Raw genomic sequence first — 20077 nt, 5'->3', positions numbered from 1 at the left:
GAGGACTGTATCAGAAAACCTTTCTTCCAAGATTACTGACAGAGTTCCTTTGGGTGATAAAATAACAGGCTGAGCTGGCAGCCTACCTTTAGTTTACTTTTACTTCCCCATAAAGACTTCAAAACATAAAGTAATCCAAGGAAAGCTCAGGAGAGAAGGAAGTTGGCCTGCGGTGTGAGCAGGGAACACTGCTACCTGTGCCAGGAGAGCCTCGGCAGGGGGGCTGCAGAAAAGGGAAGGGTTCTCCATTTCCTGTGGGTTCTCTGACAGCACACATCTCCTTTCTTGTTTGCAGCTTCCAAATAACTTTCAACAATACGTCCGTTTCTGAAAATTTACCTATAAAGTCAATTGCTCTAAATCAAGTTTTATTCTCCTTTGACTCATGTTATAACGTAACATGTAATAAAATTACAATGAAGAGTAGGGGGAAACGTTAAAATTGCATACTTTGAATAAGAGTCAAAATTTTTGTACAGAACCATAATAATACTGAATTCACAAGTAATAAAATTAAAACAGAAAACCAGAAGCTGTACCTCCTTCTGTCTGAGTTAGTTGCCTTCACATGAAGCCTGAAAGCTCCTTCTCTGACCGGCCTGGCAGAGCGACCCTCAAGTCACCTCTTCAGCCCCAACTCAACACAAGAACTCCTCTGTGATTTTTATAACCTGACAGTCGGACCAACAGTCTGATTTAAGGAAGTTTTATAATCAGACAGCTTATTATACACTACAGCTCTAGTTAGCCAGCTGATGGAAAATTATTCTTTTTGAGCTTTCACATTTCTTATATTTTAATATTCCTTTCATCTACTTTAAGTTTCATTTTAGCCATTAACTAGCTGTGGCACTCTGGGCAAACTCTGTCACCAGTCTGAGTCTTTGGTATTTTTCATCTATAAAACATGGAATCAGTGAAACCATGCACCTCTGAACGTCTCACCTACCGCTCTCACGTTGTGTGGGTTTTATCTTTTCTGTGTCAAGGAACACCCTACAATACCATATAAAGATTCTCCCTTGAGAGTCCCTATAACCAGAACCACTGTCCTTCTTTCAGGGGATGGAAAGACAGAATCTTGTGTTGTGGGGACTCTCCAATTTTCCTGTATCCCTTTGTGCTTCTGTAACAGCAGAGCTTTTAGCCTTACAGAAATTCAGATGAGCTTCTCCATCCTTTTCATTTGTTCACATATGCCAGAAATAAAATACATTTGTCAGCAAATTTTTTTGAAAAGTTATTGGAAAACAAATTTTTGAATAAAGTTATGAGTTAGCATCCTCCTCCCCTGGAAAAATCTTTGTTTAACTCTGAGTAGAAGGTCAGGCGGCTCAGCGGGCTCCAAGTGCCTCCTAGCCTTTTAGTAGCTTTTTTTTCCTGCTAATTAGCTGTGAATGTTTTGTTTGTTTTCTCTCTGACACAGTCACAGCAAGCAGCAGCAAAGGGGGCAGCAAGGAGAGGCCCTGACTGCGGGGGTGGCCCCCAGGCTTGGCCAGGGCTGTGGTCTCCACAGGGAAGCTGCGTGGGAGGAAGGGCACTTCTACAGAGGACGGCTCCGGTAGTGTGGTGCCCCCTTTGCTCTCTCAGGCAACCTTCCTTTTCTTTTCTCTTCTTAAAGGTAACAGCCACAGCACTCAGAGAAGTTTCTCCTGTCTTCTCAGCCACTAGTTAAGCTCTCATCTGGACGGGGGTGGCAGTAAGCATGCTGCCAACATCCCATGGTAAATTTTAATTTAATCATGTTCACGTAAGACCAGCATGGCAGTGAGAAAAGATGGGGTTGGGACATAACACTACATGAAAAATCTACAATTTCAGGCACTGTGCACCTAGATGTGTTTTATAGTTCATAAATTTTATTACCGAGCATTGTAACATATCCGGTGGAAAGAAGCTTGAAGGGTGAGTTCTGAGAAAACCAAACAGAAGCAAATAAATTCTAGATACTTAGGAGCTGTTTCATCTCAGAAAAGGTAGAGAACTTCTATGAACTATGATTTAGACTGAATGGGAACCACTTGGGATGTCTGGCACTTACTGACTGTATATATGAGACGCTGACAGTTTAAACACTTTACATCATCATAGGCCCAAATATCTAGGCTCCAACACAGACAGTGACAAAAGTAGACTAAGCTATGAGAGTTAAACTGGAAATATGCTTATGGCAGTGACTATTCTTCATCTACTGCAAGGCTCCAGAACACAGGGTAAAGTTTTAAATACCCGGAAAGGGATTCTGGGCATTGGAAAGTTTCCTGGGGTTACATAAAGTGGCACAGAGACAACACCGAGGTCTGGATAGTCAGATGCAGAGAAAACGCACGCACCCTGCAAAGCCATCCCAAGAACAGGAAAAGGATGGCAGGACGTGAACGTCACGTGACGATTTCATTTCAGCCTCAAAGCACAGGGTCCCGTCTTTACAGAGCCCAGGGTCCTTGGCATATCCTAATGCACATCCATGTACTCTGCTTCCTCGGCTGTCCCAGTGCAGAGACCGGCCCCTGGGCATCCACGAAGACAGCCCTGTGCTTCACCCCTCCAGCCCCTCAGCTACTCTCAGGTCACAAACACACTCCATATTTTTTTCTTTAGCTTCTCATTGGGTACTTTACTTCTCTGCCCATGTGGGTACATGAATGATAGGGGACATACATTTGGCTAAATGTTGGATACTTTCCCTTTAGGGAAATGACTGATACCAATTTTACATTATCAAATATTTAACATGTATCAAGCATAATGACTTTTAATTCTCTGCCTCGTTTCTTCTAATCTACCAATTCTTTTAATTCTCCTAGTATCTTCCTCAATGCAAAAGAAAGGAAACATATTCTGGAGCAGCTCGAAAGAAAAATCTGAGATGATGGTATGATAGCCCATGATAAACTCTGGGATCTGTCCCGTAACTTCCTGTAGATTGCTTTGAAAACTATTGCTTTTTTCCTTCTTTGTTTTGTATGCATGTTATTTTACATAATTTAAAAAGTTTTAAAAAAAGGAAGCACGCAAACCCAGTGCTGGAAGTCCCAAGGACCTTCTTCTCCAAAAGCAAGGAGGCACTTAACCTGTCGACTGCACAACTCCTGGGAGTATTTCTGCCCATTTCACAGCCTCGCACACTTTAACACTCTCCCTCCTAAGGGCACATACATGCCACTGGTTTGCATGTATGTCTGTCATACATACACTGCTGACTTACCAATTAACAGCACTGTCTAAATTTCCCTTGTTGTATCAGATATATCTGTTAGCATGTAATTTCCTGAGTGGACACACTCGGGAGGCCTGGGAGGCAGTCTTAGACGATGGCGATGGGCTGTACAATATGCTCTTTGTAGAAAGAAACCTGCTGCATGACGCTGGTCCTCAGGCATGGCTCAGCCTCCAAACAGCATACTGTGCAGGAAGTGCTGCAGCCACAGAATGACCTTTTACACTAGTAGCATACAACGTGGGTGCGTCACTGTTAGGTGTCTGTCATTCTTCTAGACGCAACTCAAGCGGCTGCTCTTTCTGCTGTCCTCAGCCCTCCTATAAAAATGCAGTTTTACTGTCTGAGCGCTGCACAAGAGGCTGTTTATACCGTACAGATGAGGTACACCTACCAGGGTGTATCAACTGCTTAATTCAGGGACAGAGTCTCGACCTGTCTCTCAGGCCCTGGAAGGCATGCTCATTTCAATACCCCCTTATCGTTGGTGCCTTCTATTGGCTATGTGGCTAATTCACTTTTATTGAAATGGCTGACCTGTTTTTCTAAACATATGACCAGAAGAAGCTTTATGCATCAAATATTGATATCACTATTCCCAATTTACAAATGGGAAAACAGGAAATCATTTACATAAACCAAGTAGACCACAAGGAGTTTTCTTACGGGTCGTATGTGCTAACTGATACAGAGTGAACCTGTGAACAGAAGCTGCACAGAACTGCCACTTCCCCAATCCAAGGGATGACCGTGTGGTGTGGTGAAGTAAAGAGATGGGTGTCAGAGGAAGAATGGGAAGGAAAGGAGTTGGGGTGAAGAACTGCTGGAGTGACCAGGGCAAGATTTGGGTAGACTCTGACACTTGCTGGAAGTCTCTGAATCTCCACTTCTGGCTGGAACCCCACTTCTTCTCCAATCGCTATACACTTAGAATATTTGCAGCTCAGTTTACAGGAACTTTCCATGAAATCTGAGGTTACTCTTGAATGAATACCTCTTAACTAACTTGCTGTAAGCTCATCAAGAGCAGGCTGTGCTAGCTCTTAAACTTGTCTGTCAGTGATATTTATTGTGGTTACGATTTGTGCTGGTTTGAAATTGTTACGTACCCCAGAAAAGTCATGTTTCTTTAATCCGAATCCAATTTTGGTAGGGGCAGACCTATTGTTTGAGTAGGACCTTTTGATTGGGTTGTTTCCATGGAGATATGTCCCACCCACAATTGGTTTAGATGGAGATGATTAGATGGAGATGTCGCCCTACCCATTCAAGGTGGGTCTTAATTAGCTTACTTGAGTCATTTAAGAGAGGAACTTTTTTTAAAAAATATTTTTATTGACAAAACAACATACAAACACAAACATTCTTAATATATGTACATCCCACATTTGGTGTACTATCAATGGCTCACAATATCATCACATAGTTGTATATTCATCACCATGATCATTTCTTAGAACATACGCATCACTCCAGAAAATGAAAGAAAAAAGAAAAAAACTCATACAAACCACACCCCTTAACCCTGCCTCTTACTGACCACTAGTATTTCCATCTACCAATATGGCTGAACCTTTGTTCCCTTTATTTTTTTCTCCTATACACCCTACCACTCTCTTTCATTGATCACTAGTATTTCAATCTACTCAATTTATTTTAACATTTGTTTCCCCTATCATTTGTTTTCTTTGTGCATATTTTTTATTTATTTGTCTATACCATAGACAAAAGGAGCATCAGACACAAGGTTTTCACAATCACACAGTCACACTGCGAAAGCTGTATCATTACACAATCATCTTCAAGGAACATGGCTACTAGAACACACCTCTACAGTTTCAGGCACTTCCCTCTAGCCACTCAAATACACCACACATTAAAAAGAGGATGTCTATATAATGCGTAAGAATAACCTCCAGGATAACCTCTCGAATCTGAAATCTCTCAGCCACTGACACTTTGTCACATTTCTCTCTTTCCCCTTTCAGTTGAGAAGATTTTCTCAATCCCTTGATGCTGAGTCCTAGTTCATTCTAGGATTTCTGCCCCACATTGCCAGGGAGGTTAACACCCCGGGAGTCATGTCCCACGTAGAGAGGGGGAGGACAGTGAAGCTTGCTTGCCGTGTTGGCTGAGAGACAGAGGCCACATCTAAGCAACAAAAGAGGTTCTCTGGGGGTGATTCTTAGGCCTAATTTTAAGTAGGCTTAACCTGTCCTTTGCAGGGATAAGTTTCATATGAACAAACCTCAAGATCAAGGGCTTGGCCTATTGATTTAGTTGCCCGCACTGCTTGCGAGAATATCAGGAATTCTCCAAATGGGGAAGTTGGATTTTCCCCCTTTCTTACCATTCCAAGAGGAGAACATTTTAGGGAAAGCTCAGACACAGATGTCTGGAGATGCAAAAGAAGCTGAGAGAGCCATCTGAACCCAGGAGCCAGGAGAGAAGGACAGCAGATGTTGCATGTGCCTCCCCATGTGACAGAGAAACCCCGAAATCAGCCTTTCTTGAGTGAAGGTCTGTTGTTAGTACCTTAATTTGGACATTTTCACAGCCTTATAAATGCAATTCATAATCTAATAAATCTCCTTTATAAAAGCCAATCCATATTGTATTGGTATATTGCACTGTAGCAGCTTCAGTAAACCAAAACATGATTCAAATAAATATCTTAAAAAGATGAAATGTGAGTATAAACTAAGAGTTGTCTCTATGAAAATCAAGTTGAATGCTTTCGAAAGCTCAATAAAAGAGTTGGTAAAAATGCTGTTAATAAATATAATTCAATTATGAAAGACTGGGGAAGGTGTTATAAAAATCTGTAAGGGTTAGACAGTTACATGTTACATAAGAATCTTTGATTCATCTTTAAAGAAGACAAGACAGATGATTTGTTGTGTGTATGGCTTTTGCAACAAAGAGGACAAGTGACTCCAATCAGTAGACATTTATTTAAAAACAGAACCTTGGCCCTCTATCACAAGAGGGAGAACAAAGTACATGTGTAAAATATGTAAGGTTGTGTGCATGTTTTTTTTTTTCTGCTGAAGAGCTCCAGCAGGGCTCTTTCTTGACCACTGAACCAATTTCCAATCCAGAATTGCTTTGGGTTAAGACGGCCTCTTTAACATTACATAAATATTTTATATAAGAAGATTACTCATTGACGTGTCACAACAAACTTCAATGTTATAGGTAAGGTATATATACTTATAATACACAATTTCAGAGAAAAATCTAGTCCTAACAGTGGTTCTTCAGTATTATTTAGTTGATGTCTTTCACAAGCTGCATGTTTAGCAATCAAAAATACTTTGACTATTACCATTTGTGCCAGAAAAAGTCCATTCCTATATGTTATGTCGTTAGTGAGCAATAAAAAACTATTTTATGTCCTCAAAGGAAAATTAAAATATCAAGCATTTGCTTTTTTTTTTGTATGCTGCATGGTGGGAGTCACATTTCATTCTTTTTCCATGTGAGTATTCCCTTATTGCAGCACCATTTGTTGAATTTTGGTTTTTGTTGTTTTTTTGTTTGTTTGTTCATTTGTTTGGGCCAGGAATCGAACCCAGTCTCCTGCATGCAGGCAAGAATTCTACACTGAACTCCCCCTGCACCCCAAGTATTTGCTTTAGCAATGTTACTGTGATTGTGAAAGTCTTGTGTCTGATGCTGCTTTTATCTACGGTACGGACATATGAGTACAACATATGGATTAAAAACAAATAGGGGGAACAAATGCTAAAATTAAAAATATATATATTGGGTAGATGGAAATACTAGCAGTCAATGAGAGGGAGGGGTAAGGGGGAATGGTATGTATGAGTTTTTTCTTTTTTTGTTTCATTTCTTTTTCTGAAGTGATGCAAATGTTCTAAAAAATGATCATGGCAATGAATATATAACTATATGATGATACTGTGAGCCACTGATTGTATACCATGTATGCAATGTTTGTATGTTAAGAATATATGTGCTTGTATGTTGCCTTATCAGTAAAAATTTAAAAAAAGAAAGAAAACCATTTTACTTTTCTCCTTGGAACGTTTCATCAGGAAGAAACAATTAGAATGATATTTGAAAATGAGAAATAAAGGTTTCAAAATCCTTGTGCCTGGCACTTCAAAAGCCAAAGGCAAAAGGTGCCTGCAAGTAGGTTAAACCTTTTAAAAATCAAATTCATCAAACAGTTCAAGAAAGTACAGTTTCTAAGACTTTTTAAAAGTACGGATTTTTAGTAAAAGATGTTTTGGTAAGTTCCTTATTTTTGCATATTTTCTAAAAATGTAGAATAGGTAAAACAATCACTTGATCTATTGTGTTTAGATACTGCAGGCAGATAATTTAAAATAAAAAATTATACATCTAAGCCATCATAATATACTACTTCTATTTTTTGCAAATTTCCCTACATGCTACCCAAGAATATGTTAATTTTACCAAAGAAACTTTATTTCAAATTACTTTAATGAAAATTACAAAGTGTTTAAGATTGACATTTGATGTGCTATTCTATTACACTGTCTCATAACTAGTTTTTAATTCACCTATACTCTGCTTTACCTATGACACAGACTCTAAAGCTGACATGAAGTAATCACACTTAAAATAAACAAATTCCTCCCTAAAAATATTTTTTCTGTCACATCATCTCATAAATACAATGATATGATAAATCTACTTTCCCGCTCGCTTAAGTTTTAAAGATATAGTGTACAAGCACGATGAGAGTTTATTCAAATAAACAACATAACATGCTATACAACTTAAAAATAAAAGCTTTTAATTTACCAAAATACTTCAATCTTTCTCTATTAACTGTAAATAATATTTAAGATTCTGTAAGCAATAACTATTAGGGTTAACTATTTTGATGGAAGAATTGGTAAATAATTTCTCAGAGGCTAGGAGGAAGCACACTAGTGAATTTTAAGTTCATTATCCCTTCAGATTTTCATTATGCTAGGGAAAAGGAGAATAAAATGCAGAAATTGAATTGAAGATCTCTGATCTATGAATATAGAGTGAGTAGAAGTGGGAAAAAATTATCTGGCTCTCCAGCTTATAAACATTTTTTTCTGAAATGAAACATCTTCCCTCCCAAAATTACAACCTCAAAAAAATCTTGTGGGAGACCCGGGTTCAATTTCCAGTTCAGGTACTTCCCAAAAAATAAACAAACAAAAATTCAACAAATGGTGCTGCAGTAACAGGATGCTCACATGGAAAAATAATGAAATGTGACCCCACCACACAACAACAACAAAAAATCTCAAACTTCATACAACAAAAAGTACTCTACGAACTTTTAATTATGTTTATGAGGTGAAAATTTTCTAAGCAGATGAAATAATTAAAATTAGCAAAGCCATAATTTAATAAAATATGCTCTGGTATGCTAAATATAAAAAAATAAGAGAACCTGCTATATAAACAAATGCCCATATTTGATGTTTGATCATCAAGACTAAATAGAAACAGAAACTTTGATTACCAGTATAGGACAAAATGTCCTTCACGCCTCTTAAATTTGCAAATAAAAAGGAAAGCAAAATATATTCTTGCATAATTATACAGATGTTCACGTAAAGTCTTACACTGTGTAATTAAATGCTATTAAAATAATGGGTGACAAGCTATTTGAGTACTATTTTTTTTCACTGGACATGTCTTAAATGATAACTGTGGATTAAATTTTTATTCCTTTTATGTCTATCCTAAGGACGGTATTGCTTTTCCTTTTTTTTAGTACCTTGGAATTTTAAGGTGTTCTAAAAGCAATATAAGAAAGAGAGTAACAGAAATGGATACCCAAATAATTTTACAAGTCTTCTAAATTAGGTTTACGCTTATAAAGATGCCACTCAAATCAATCAACATTAGGAAGCATCCACTATATATCAACATTCAGCTAGCAGACACTGGGTAAAAATTATTTCATGAATAATTAAAATAGCAGTATCTAATATTACATGAAAGAGGTGCATTTTACCTGGATCAGATGAGGCAATGCTTTTAGTGTAAGGCAAAACCAAATTCCCAACTTGCATGGAAGCAAATCCTGCCACTGTGGTTTCATCAGCATCCTAAATGGGAAAAAAAACAAACTTTAAAATAGCAAAACACAGGCAACCGGTTAATAAAATATTTTTATAAAAATCATGAATTCCTTTTTTCAAAGGCTCATTTCAACTAAAAATGAAGACATTATTTAATGAAATATTTATGACAGTTTTCACTTAACCTGACTTATGCGATCATGAAATATTGTAGTTACAACAAATGCAATATATATCACAAGTAAGAGAATCTAGGCTAAGGTTTTGAGGAAGGAAGCTCCTACTCAAATTACAAAGAAAAAGAAACAAAAGCCGTCTTTGTAAACGGGACTTTTCATCGCTTCTACAAAATGAATTCTTACACCTTATGATTCCTCCAGCTCTAGGAGACCAGCCGTCCTCAGAGTGCCTGAGTGCTGACAACCAGCTATGAAGTACGCAGCATAAACAAACCAGTACATAAAAATCAATGTCGCCTGCAGTTCACTGAAGCATTACTCACTGGTGTCATCGGGAGAGACGCAGCAGAACAGCCTCTGATCGCCATCCCACACTGATCCAGCTCAGACCCTGCTGTGGGAACTACTTAGACCCTTTCTTTCTTTCTATGAATCAACAGAAGAAGAGAGGCTATCTTTTGGTATATACTGTGTTTCGCTGTCTCTCTACAAATTGTCACTTCTGAGCTAAACACAAACGTGACAGATTCTTCTACTAATGTTTGGTTTGTAAAGTTCATTATAAAAATTTCAAACTCCAAGAATTTAGGAATTTATATTATTTAACTGTATGTTAGCACTTTACAAGAGGAAAAGCCTATAGAATTTTTGCTTAAGATTAGAACTTGTCTCATAAACTACAGCCCATTATTTGCCTTTTCCAAACCTGCTACAAATGTAAATGTTAGCATATCTGAAATGGAGATTCTGACCTAACTATGAAGTTAAATCATATTAAAGACATATTGCAAAACAGCCTCAAATGATAAAATATTTGCTTATGTTCCTACCTCTCATTTTTTTCAGAAACACCCAGCTTTGATGGATCCACACTCTTGCCGCCTGCCTTTTTTTTCTTTTCTCTCTTTTTTCTGCTAAGCAGCTCATCCTTAATGTGGAAAGAATTATGGTTACAGGTTATCACTGACATGTACCCTTCAAATGTTATCAAGACCCTTTTGTGAAGGGTAAACATTATAGGAGAACATTTATGCAAATGTATGGAGGGTCCAACATGATTAAGTAAAATCATCAATCTTTTAACAATAACTGTTGCCATGGTACCCGGTCCTTAAACACACAGGAAGTTCTGCACTGTCAATCATGGGTGTCTCCATAGCAATCAGAGTTTTCTAAGGAGGGAAAGCATTCAACTTACTTTTCCTCATTCATCCAACTTTAATAATGTCACTTCAAAAAAGAAGGAGTAAACAGATGCTAATTCATGAACACTGATAAATACGTTTGATTTACCTTTACCATAAGTAAAAACCCATGGCAGAATAAACCATATAGTAGTATATCAAACTAAGAAAGGTATAAGCCTTTTTAACCAACAGAGCTCTAAAATTATAAATTTATACTCATTTCAAATCATTGTATTTACTGGAAAAATTTCAACATGAACATTCATTATCTAAGGAGGATGACACAAAAATCTAAAATCGTTCTTAATTTTAAAATATTTCTATTTGGAAGGTGCTAATTTCAAAAATATGGCTTCTATTTACTAATTTTCAGCTACACATTTGGGCTTTCACAAAGTTCTATACAACAAACCCAAATGATACATTTTTAAAAAGAAGGTTATTTTCTTCTTATTTCATGGGTTCCTCTTGACTCAGAAACATCTCCAACACTAAATACTGAGTTCAAAACGAATAGAAAGAGGATTGCATGGAAAAACTGGGCATTTCATAGGTTGGAAAATAAGTGTCGGCACTGCCCCGGGGAGACGGGTGGGAGGGCGCCAGCTGCCGAGGACACTCACCAGCTGCTTCTCCAGGTAGATGGACCAGGCCACGGCGTGGTGGCCCACGGTGAGGAGGACGAACACGAGCAGGGCCAGCTCGGCGTTGCTCATCCGTCGCACCCGCCGGTAGTAGAAGACGGGCTGCCGCCAGTCGGGGAGGCCAGTCGCCAGAATGTCGTCGTACCTACGGCGGCAGAGGGGACACGCCTTCAGGGGCCTTCACCGTAAAAGCCCAAAGGTGTAATTCTACCTACATCTAAAAACAGGCATGAGGACAGAATGCCTCCCGCACCGGCAGGTCAGTGCAGGGGGCATCCAGTCCCAGCCCCGGCCCCCTTCCAAGGAGCACGACCCCTTCTGTGGGCGCAGCCCCTGGAGGCCGAGCCACTCCTCTCCTGGGCGTCCACAGGGAAGGCCGGCGACAGCGTCAGCCATGGAAGGAGGGAGCACACAGCAAGAATAGTCAGCACAAGTTCCATTTGTTACCAGGAATCACGTGATAATTCATGGTACGCACGGGATAAATTTTGGAGTCAGTACTTTTATCTCCACTCCCATAATATTGTTCAAGGTTGAAATATTTACACATTTTATTTTATAAAACCTTTTTCATGAAGGAAAAGACAAGAAAACGTACAGCTTTTAATTTTTTTGCTCACATTTCTTTAGAAAATAAAAAAGTTCCTAATTAGAAAGGGGAACAGAACAAATGTTCACATCCAATTTCTCAATAAAACTGTTTATTTGCAAACAATTAAAGGGTGATGTCCTCATTCGCTCACACACTGGCTTTTCCTGTAAAAGATGAGCAGCACAAGTAAAGGCTAATCTCAGGATGCATTTCAAATCTGGTTTCTCGTTGCCCGTAAAGTAAAAACTTTACTTTACAATATAAATTTCAACTGAATTTAAATTTCAATCAGGCAGTCATTGTGGCAAATATTTTTACAGTTAGAAATAAGGAAAAATATTTGATTTAAAGCTCCAAACGGTCACACATAAATACTGTGTGTTCAACACACACAACCTGTTAATTGAACACAACTCATTAAATATTCTAATCACACTATTTCCAGAATTAAATCTGTACTGAAAGGCCTAATTTGGTGCAACACATTGACCAAAATATTTTAATTAAAAATATTCTGAGTTAGTCGCAGGCCTAATTACAGGAATAGAAATAGAGCCTATATTGTCAGGCAGGTCAGTAGAACTCAGTAGTAGGTTTTTCTCAAGTAAATTGACCGATCTAGGAATAATAGCGCAGCTGCTAAACTGCCAGTCTTGACATGTAAATCAATTTAAATGCAACAACTGCAGTAGCTACTTTGATAGTTATTAAATTGACACCTTGGAGATATGCTAAAAAAATAAAACAGAGGATTTATAACAGGCAACATTTTTTCAGTAGAAAAATACTGGTTTTAGATGCAAAATACATTTTACTGGCAAATCTAGAAAACCTGACTTCTAGATCAACTGAGGTTATTAATAATATATCAGATCAAAATAACCAATTTTCAAAGCCAAGGACATTAATGAGTACTAGTGTCTAAAAGGAAAATTGTGTCATTTAAAGAATCTACAGATTAAGTATGGTTATGTTGTTGATGGATCAGACAAAAACTGATGTTAAATATTCTTTTTCATTATTTATAGCAGGTCTTTAACATTACTATTAGCAGAGAGTAATATGATTTTATAAAATCTATCATTCTTATCCTCAAAAATTCATGTTTAAATCTATATTGAAAAATCAACTAATTCTGAATCAGAACTGGATTGGTAAAAAGGTTTCAAATGGTGTAACACAAGATTACAATATCTGAATGAGAGCCTATGAAAGTTTACACCTGAGTTTATTCTAAGTTTATATTCTACTTCAGATTTGTTGAGGGGAAAAAAGGACAAATACAAAAATCATTACTTTAGCAAATCTCTTCCATGAAATAACGTCACATAAAAGGTATGCTTATTAATAAAGAACATCTAAGAAAATGGTGATAATTTCCTAATTGCATTACTAAGTATTAAATTTGTTTTAGCTCTAAACTGTATTGGAAGAAAACACAGCTGAATTCATAGCTATGACTCTCAGGTCAACTATTTTTCAAAATCATTGCTGAAAATGCTGGGTATCTGTTCATAGACACTATTTTTTACCCCCCCACACACAAAAAATTGTATTTAGTGCACAACCACATTCAAGACAGCAAAATCTCCTGCACTAATGCACACATTCACCAGAACTAGATATTTACTAGGCAAGGCCCACCACTCTAAACAACAGACCCCTAGGATTAAGCTTAGAATCAATCCTCTATTGATTTTACTATCAGTGCACATCATGGCTTAGTGGCCATTTTAGGGGAAGATAGCTGCTTTTATAGCTCACTTTTCAGAATATATGCTGCTAAAGGACAAAGCACTGCTTTCCTGATAAAACACTGAAAAAAGAAAAATATTTCTTAAAATACACACAAACACCATTTTCATAAGTTACTTAAGAAAAAAATGTCCTGAACAACACATAAAATTTAAATATTCCTATATTATGCTATTTCTATCTAATAATTTTTATTGAATAATCTTATTGAAATGTTCTGTAATTGAGTCACACAAATTGCTCTTAACTATTAAGACCAGATGAAAACTGTGCATAGGAAGATGTACAGAATGTACATAAATAAATCTCTATGATAAAATATCATGAATGCAAAAAATCAGAGAACTATAAAGGCATTCTCTTGGGAATCGCAGCACTAATCAATCAACTCCCCACAGCCAGTATCCAACCTACAGGGTATGCCCCCACTTCAAATTTCCTTAAAATGTCCACAGCAAATGTAAAATAATGGCTGCGTAGGTACTGGAGAGCTCCGCAAATATATTTAGCCTAATATAAATACTGGAAAACAAATAAAATACAAATTTTTAACTTCCTACAGAAAAAAATATGGAAAATTTAGCTATTAGCATATTTTAAAATGTAAAATAGTAATTATATAGCCAAAAGTACATTATGAAAGCAAGTATATAAATAATTCTGTCAGTCATCTAAATTGTGAACTTCCCATCATACAAAGATTGAATTTTTCTCTTAAAACAATAACAACCTAACTTCCATTTACGACATGTTGTGAAGCTTAAAGCAAATTAACTGTATAAATCTAAGTTAATTGAGCTCAGTCTTCTTTCAAATATGTGTGTGTGTGTGTAGTATGCATGTGTGTGTGTATGTGTAGTGTGTATGTGTGTGTGTATGTGTATATATATATATATAATATATATATATAAAGGTGCGTGAAGTGTATGTATATATGTATTTATATATATATACATGCCAAAAACTTGTGGTCCAGAGCATTTTATATGACATAGTATACAAAAGGTGTATTATATCTCCTAATTAGGGAAGATATAATGTGAAAATAGATTTTTATTCTCAGATCAACGTTTAGTTTGATTCAAACAAACATGTAATGAAATTTACAATAACCAGTTGGTGGATTTGCAGAAGTAGCAAATAAAGACTGCGATAACTATATTTTTAACTGCATTTATAAATAAAACATCATACTATTTAGAAAACTAAAAAAATACATTCAACTTTTATAACTGCAGGAACATAAAATAGACTAAAACCCAATTATAAAGACAAAGAGGTTAACAAAAGAACAGTGGTTAAAAATTTGCAATAGATTTCAAACAAAAATACGCTCATATTAATAAACCACTATCTAGTACATAATATGCAGTGATTGGTGTCTACTCAGTGCCTTATTTCAACCAATCCTCATATAAAGGGATTTTAAGCCAGAGCCTAACTGGGCTGCTGTTCTCCTAAATAAGCAGTTTTTAAAACTAAGGAGTATTTAAAAGGCTACTATGCTAAGCTTCCTTACACTAACCCAGAAAACATGATTTGTTTCCATGCTATAGTCTATCCTTTGGGGAGAAAAAAAGGTTTAAAAGTCTATTCACAATTGCACTCCAAGGAATCTACTGGAGAGAATGAAAACGTATGCCCACATGAAGACTGATATGAGTGCCCACTGCAGCATTACTCATCAGAGTGAAAAAGCAGGAATGACCCAAATGCCAAACATGGAATACTACTCATCCATGGAAAAGAACAACACTGGTTCATGCTACAATGCGGATGAGCCTCAGAAGCATCACATTGAGAGAAGGAAGCCAGATGCAAAAGACTTCATATTACACGATATCACGTCTACAGAAAGTCCAGACAGCACATTTACAGAGCCAGCACAGACCAGTTACTGCCCGGGCACTGGGGGAGGCAGTGCCACAGCCTGCAAATGGGCTCAAGGGGATTTTTTTAAATGATGAAATATTCTAAAACTGGATTGTGGGAATGAATGGACAACTCAGGAAGTTTACAAACAAAAATCATTGAATTGTACGCTTTAAGCAGGTGACTTCTATGGTATGCAAGTGATATTAGTCTATTTTTAAAAAGTAGACTTGCCTTTTCCTATTAAAAAAAGATTATCAATTTATTGTTTTATGTATTTCATTTGCTATTCCCTTTTCAACCAAAATTTTAAGAATGCATTTGATGACAATTATCTGTATGGAAACAAATAGGAAAATATGTCTATGACAATTTTTTAAACTCTAAATACCAGTAAGGTTACACATCTAAAAGCAATTATTTAATGAATATTTGTAACAATTAAATAATGATACCAAAGAGCAACTTTTAGTTCCAGCACAAAACGAGTCTTTCCTTACAAGATAAAATAGACCATGTTCTTTTTTTCCCCCTAAAGGAATTATAAACATTAGGTAATTGCAGAGAAGTGATTTTCTCCTACTTGTTTCAATACTCAAGAGGTAACCTGGCCGCAGGCATGAGCTTGGAGGAGGATTCCCAGCTTCATCAGTTAAGACTCTGGCCTCAAGGAAACCCAGTCTCATTGATACCACAGCTATTTGTGTAATTGTCAGATCAATTTTTCTACCAAGGTTCTAAAACATAATGCGAAGGGCACTAATCCCAAAAGATATGTTAGATGAGTCTACACTGATGAAGAAATATTTTACACGTGATTTTTCTGAAAGATAGAAACTAATGAAAGAAATAGTTACAAAGTTTGCTGACTTTCAAGACAACAACGAAAATAAAATCTGATACCAAAGGTGTTGGAGGCGCAACCAAGCAGTCTTTAAAGACACATTCTTAACGTGTGAACTAAAACCAGGGCTCACGGAGAGAAGGCACCAGAAAACGGGCCAGGAGGCCAGCACCTCTTTCAACAGCGCTTGCAGGCTCCTTCAGCTCAGGGATTATCTCAGACCCCAGGAATGTCTGCTAGGGTGTCTGGACCAAGGCCAGCCCTGGGCATAAAGCAAAGAACACTTCAAGAGAGCATCTCAAATCCTTGCTTTACATTCTGACAAACTGAGGTATTCCAATTAAAGAACTAGGATGAGAGCCAGGAGCGGGAGCTAACATCTTAGGATACAGAACATTCCAGACAATACCTCTGAAGAAAGATTCAGAAGGCCACAAGCATCACTTTGGGGAGATGTCTTTAAGATGTATCTGTCATCAGATATTTAGGCTGACTTCAGCCTAAAATCTCAAATTCCTAATTATTTTTAAAGAGTACTCTATTGAAGTATTGCAGATTGTGGCCCATATAGTATCTTATGAAGTCACAACCAGATTTGTGATATATACACATATAAATAGACTAGTCTACACTAACTCAGAATGGAAATATCACTCTTATACACAAGAAAACAACTGTCTTGTGAAACCTGTTTCACTTACATACGTGTAGTATGCATACGTGTGGTGTGTGTGTGTGCATGTGAAAGTTGTATTCATGTGGGGTACATTTATATGTGTCGGAGGTGGAGGTGTGCATGTGTGTGATATGGGTACATGTGTATGCATTGTGGGGGGTGCATGGGTTTATGGTGTAAGTTGTATACATGTGTGGTGCATGTAGGGAAGTGTGCACACATGTGGGTGTGGGAGATACAGCACATATGTCATTGTGTGTACATGTGCGTGCACTGTGGAGGCACCCATGTGTGTGGTGTGGGTATGTATACACATGCGGTGTGTATGTGCGTATGCAGGGTAGCACACATGTGGTGTACTGTGTGGGTGTCCACGTGTGAGTATGTGCCTGCTGAGACATGAAGTGAAGTGTGCTCCCGACTGCGGGGCCCTGTTACGGCACTGGGACTCCCCAGCAGCACACTGTGCGGGGACAGAGAGAAGGAAGGACTGCACTGCGATCAAGCCCACCCCCAAGTCACAGGCTCTCTTCCCTGCTGTGGAAACACTCCCCACACCTTTGAAGGGACACACGGCCTGGGCCAGCCGGCTGGCTCAGAGTGGGGGACTGCCTCTATTCTCAAGTTTAACCCTAAACGCGGAGTCACTGAGCCGAGGAAGGCAAAGGAGGGAGGCAAAAGAAATAAGAGAAAGGAGCTAATATCTTTTTCCCACTCCTGTCTTGCAAGGACCGACACAAGTCCATTCTCTCCCTCACAACATGAGTTTATTATTTTGAGAGTGAAGAAACGTCAAGAAAAGGCATAGTTGACTTGAATATCATGAAGGGCCTAATTCCAAAATAGTTCAGAAAGTGGGGGGTGGGGGCCACTAAGCGCAGAGGAGTGCAGCAGTCGCTGGGAAAGCGAGTGGGCGTCCTTGCCTCCCTGCCTCCCGGGGCAGGACCTGCTGACACCGTGACTTGTTAACTGGGGGACTAATGACCTGAAGCCTCTAAGTAATGAGCCAACCGAGCGGATGCTTCCAACAGAAATGAATTCTGCCTTAAACATAAATTTTAACACTACATTTCTTGGAAGAAGCAAAAATAACATACTAAATTATAATGAATAAAATGTTTCATAGACTTAATTTCTTACTTTAAAAACTGTTGCATGAAACAATACCATTTTAATTCAAAAGCAGAAATGGACACTCACCTCTGCCTTCGTTCATCATCCTTTAAAACTTCATAAATGGCCACCAACTAAAATAAAAGCATTACTTTAAAATAAAAATACTCTCAGCTATAAGAAATCACTTAGGAGGTGACAGTACTATAATTTACATGCAGAAAACCCTGTGTGTTCATTTATATAACGAACAGACAAAATCATGATTGAAATACTTTATTTTTTCAGTAGTACCTGGAGAGGTTAAAAAATGCTTGATACCGAAATAAATATTTGTGAAAAATGCCAAATTAATAGTTGCCTTAAAATGTACTTTTAAAAAAGCAAAACTTCACAATTTAGACAAGAAAGCTATAATTATGACTCTCCAAGAATTTAAATATTCTATACACAACGTTTTAGTGAAAAGTTATTTGATAAGAAATTGAATAAAAACATATGTATTAAATTTTTAAAATACTGCCTCATTTTCGAATGGAACTAGTCTATGTATAACAATATCTCACCATGAGCATAATTATTTACTCATCTGTCACGAGACACGTATAACAAGAACACATGTCACTCACTTGTCTGAACTGAGTCTCCGCGTTTTCATCTTTATTCTTGTCTGGGTGCAAAGTTAGCGAAAGCTTACGGTATGCTTTCCTGATGTCTGCAGATGAAGCATCCTGGAGATGGGGGAGGGGGTAAACACAAAGCAAACTCTGTCAGAAAAAGAAATTCCCAGAACTTTGTTAAGATCTGAGAAGACAGCCAGCCCAGCGCGGGACCCGAGGCAGTGTAATGTGAGCAGTCGGTCTAACAACCAGGCTTTGCAACCAGCCTGACCCACATGACTGTACAAATTATTCAACCTAACTTGGCTCTCCTCTTAACCTCTCCCCACTATACAGTCATTTAAAGAAGGCAGAATTTGCCAAAACTTTTCAGACACTTGCCTTCCAAAAATTAACCAATACATCTTTTCAGTAATTAAGAGATCAGAATGAAACAAATTAAAAATTACAACATCTGTGTGCCTTCAAAGGTTCAGGAATCTTAAAGCCAATTTCTTAATCCTAGGCTTACCATATGTGGTTTCGTTATTATTACTTATGTTGAATTTACTATCCTGCAACAACCTACAGAATCTCAACTTCATATGTCAAAAAGTAAGCCTATTTGAAAGCAGTTAAGATAGTATTTATCCAAAATAATTATAATTAGGAATAGTTGTACACATTACACTTAAGAGTTTTTTAGGTCCCTTAAAGGGCAACTAAGATTTTGAGTGTTGTCCAGTTTCCCTAGCCTAGTCTGCAGGAATAAATATGCCTGCTATTTAAAAGGTTCAGCAAGAGTACCTTTAGGTTAAGTGGAAGTTAATATTCCATTTTACGTGATCTGCACGCACAGGAAAATGAGAGAACATCCTTCTACAAGGTCAGGATATAATGCATGGCAGTAAAAAAGAACACATTGCCAAGAAGGGGGTTAAAACTTCATGTCCACTAAACTTAAAAGATATTCCAATAACTTATATTCATGGGGCAAAACGATAAAGTTGCTTATTAAATTTTCTCTTTTTTATAGCTGAATATTTGTCCACTGAATTTTCTAAAACTATTTTACAAAAGGTTCAAATGGCTAAAGAAAATATTGGAATGAAACACTGTCCCTAGGACGGGGCGGCTGCCGAGGACACAGGCTTGGCGGGGCCACTGGGCCAGAAGAGCCAGCCAGGCTTCCTGTGACGCTGCTGCTGCCAGGGCCAGCTTTCGAAGCCTTATTTCTCCAGGCTATTACCCGACTTATAAGTTTCAAAACAGGGGTGAATATTTTTGTGACCTGTCAAGAGTTGAGAAGCTATAAAATTAGGGGACTAACT

At 37.7% G+C, this 20077-nt stretch overlaps 1 protein-coding gene across 2 annotated transcripts in view; it reads right to left on the bottom strand.

The window, feature by feature from the left end:
- DNAJC1 (DnaJ heat shock protein family (Hsp40) member C1) overlaps positions 1-20077 on the bottom strand; it is a 231150-nt gene that overhangs the window by 142852 nt on the left and 68221 nt on the right. For both annotated transcript variants that reach the window (XM_077154278.1, XM_077154271.1), the window contains 5 exons: positions 18777-18878; positions 18235-18281; positions 11275-11440; positions 10295-10392; positions 9219-9312 (listed from right to left, as the gene is read on the bottom strand). In XM_077154278.1, the coding sequence (XP_077010393.1) occupies positions 9219-9312; positions 10295-10392; positions 11275-11440; positions 18235-18281; positions 18777-18878 (507 nt within the window). The remainder of the gene's footprint in view (positions 1-9218; positions 9313-10294; positions 10393-11274; positions 11441-18234; positions 18282-18776; positions 18879-20077) is intronic.

Source organism: Tamandua tetradactyla, chromosome 1 (assembly GCF_023851605.1).
Source record: "Tamandua tetradactyla isolate mTamTet1 chromosome 1, mTamTet1.pri, whole genome shotgun sequence".
Taxonomy (NCBI): Eukaryota; Metazoa; Chordata; class Mammalia; order Pilosa; family Myrmecophagidae; genus Tamandua; species Tamandua tetradactyla.
Note: the sequence above shows the minus strand (reverse complement) of the source record. Positions and strands in the feature narration are given on the sequence as shown.